The sequence below is a fragment of the Saprolegnia parasitica genome (genome assembly GCF_000151545.1).
Source record: "Saprolegnia parasitica CBS 223.65 unplaced genomic scaffold supercont2.1164, whole genome shotgun sequence".
Classification (NCBI taxonomy): Eukaryota; Oomycota; class Saprolegniomycetes; order Saprolegniales; family Saprolegniaceae; genus Saprolegnia; species Saprolegnia parasitica.
Window position 1 is genome coordinate 875 of NW_012157558.1, and position 1463 is coordinate 2337.

The window sequence follows — 1463 nt, forward strand, 5'->3', positions numbered from 1 at the left end:
GACCCATTCATGCTGAGCACCAACGAGCAGGCTTTGATGGCGCAGCCTGGCCGGAACGCGGTCTCGGGCTTCTGCACGCCCGTCGTTGACGCTCGTACTTGCGATCGTCAGCAACCGACGCTGTCCGCGTCGTTCAATGTCGTTGTGGGGACCGAGCACACATGGTCTACATCAACAATACTACGTGGTGTCTACTACTCGCTGCTACGCATTTTCGAGCCTGTAGTGCTATTCGATATGCAATATTGTCCATTGCAACGAACATCTACACCGTATTTGGCCAAAAGTGGTATTTGGCGTGAAAAGGCCAGTGCGGTGAAAAACGTTTTTCACGTGGTTCACACGATTTTCACAAAGATCCATTTGCGCACCGACGCAGCACGATGGCAACGGACCTGACGACGGCGCGACGCCGGCTGGTCGAGTACTTCTTCGTCGCGACCAAGACAGGTACGGAGCCTCCTGCGCCGGCGCTTGCTCATGCCACGGCTTAGGCGCCGGCGACGAGGCGCTCACCTTCCAGTACCCGGCGACGACCGAGGCCGACGAGTACCCGCCCAACATCCTCATGGTACCCCGCTTGCGACATAGCCATCCCGGCTCATGGCCATCAACAGTTTATGTTTCCGTGCACGTCGTCGCCGGCGCATGGCGGCCTGCTGCCGCCGCCGGTCTACAACACCTTTGTGCTCACGACCGCGACCGGCGCCGCACTCTACGGCACGTCCATCTGCTTTTGCGCGCTCACGTCGTCGAGCGATATGCAGCACACGCTCACGTCGCTCTGCTTTGTGAGCCAGTGGTATGTACAATGGCCTTGGCGGAATGGATTAATGGGGCGCGTAGGCCTTTCTGCGGCCCGTTGCTCAAGTACCTCGAGCAGCTCGCGCTCCTTGGTGTGCACCAGGCGCGGCAAGTCGACTATGTCGGCGTCGAGAAGAGCTTGGCCAACCTCTTTTTCGAGGTGCCACTGCCCGTACGCGGCCGGGCGGGCGTCGTCGCCAGCATTGGCGATGTACGTGCTGCGTCCCATCATATTGCATCCTCCTCTTCAACATTTACCATGCTGCGTAGACGGACGTGCTCTTGAAGCGCTACACGATGCAAGACGTCCCGTTCGAGATGGACATGGAGTTTCTCGAGTATACGTTTGCGATCCTCCCGCCGGGTACGCTGCTTGGCGTGCTCTGCCATCTCTTGCTCGAACACGCGGTGCTCATTGTCGGCGTCGACACGCTCTTCGTCACGGCCGTCGCCGAGACGCTTCGGCACTTGCTCTTTCCGCTGCAGTGGGACCATGTCTTTATTCCCGTGGTGCCACTCGGCGTCGACATGGCGACCCTATTGGACGCGCCCGTGCCGTTCGTGGCCGGGGCGCATCCGCTCCAGCTCGAAGGCGCTGCCTTGCCGCCCACGGTACATTCTTCATGGATCGTCGATGGCATCGACGGACTCGCACGCGG

General features: G+C 60.2%; 1 protein-coding gene across 1 annotated transcript; it reads left to right on the top strand.

Moving 5' to 3' along the window:
- Positions 1–383: 383 nt before the first annotated feature.
- Positions 384–1416, top strand: SPRG_18388 (hypothetical protein; the record flags this gene model as incomplete). The annotated part of the gene is made up of 5 exons (XM_012357826.1): positions 384–450; positions 495–571; positions 618–802; positions 847–1015; positions 1075–1416. Coding segments are annotated over 5 exons (840 nt in total), but the record flags the coding sequence as incomplete, so codon positions are not given.
- Positions 1417–1463: the final 47 nt, after the last annotated feature.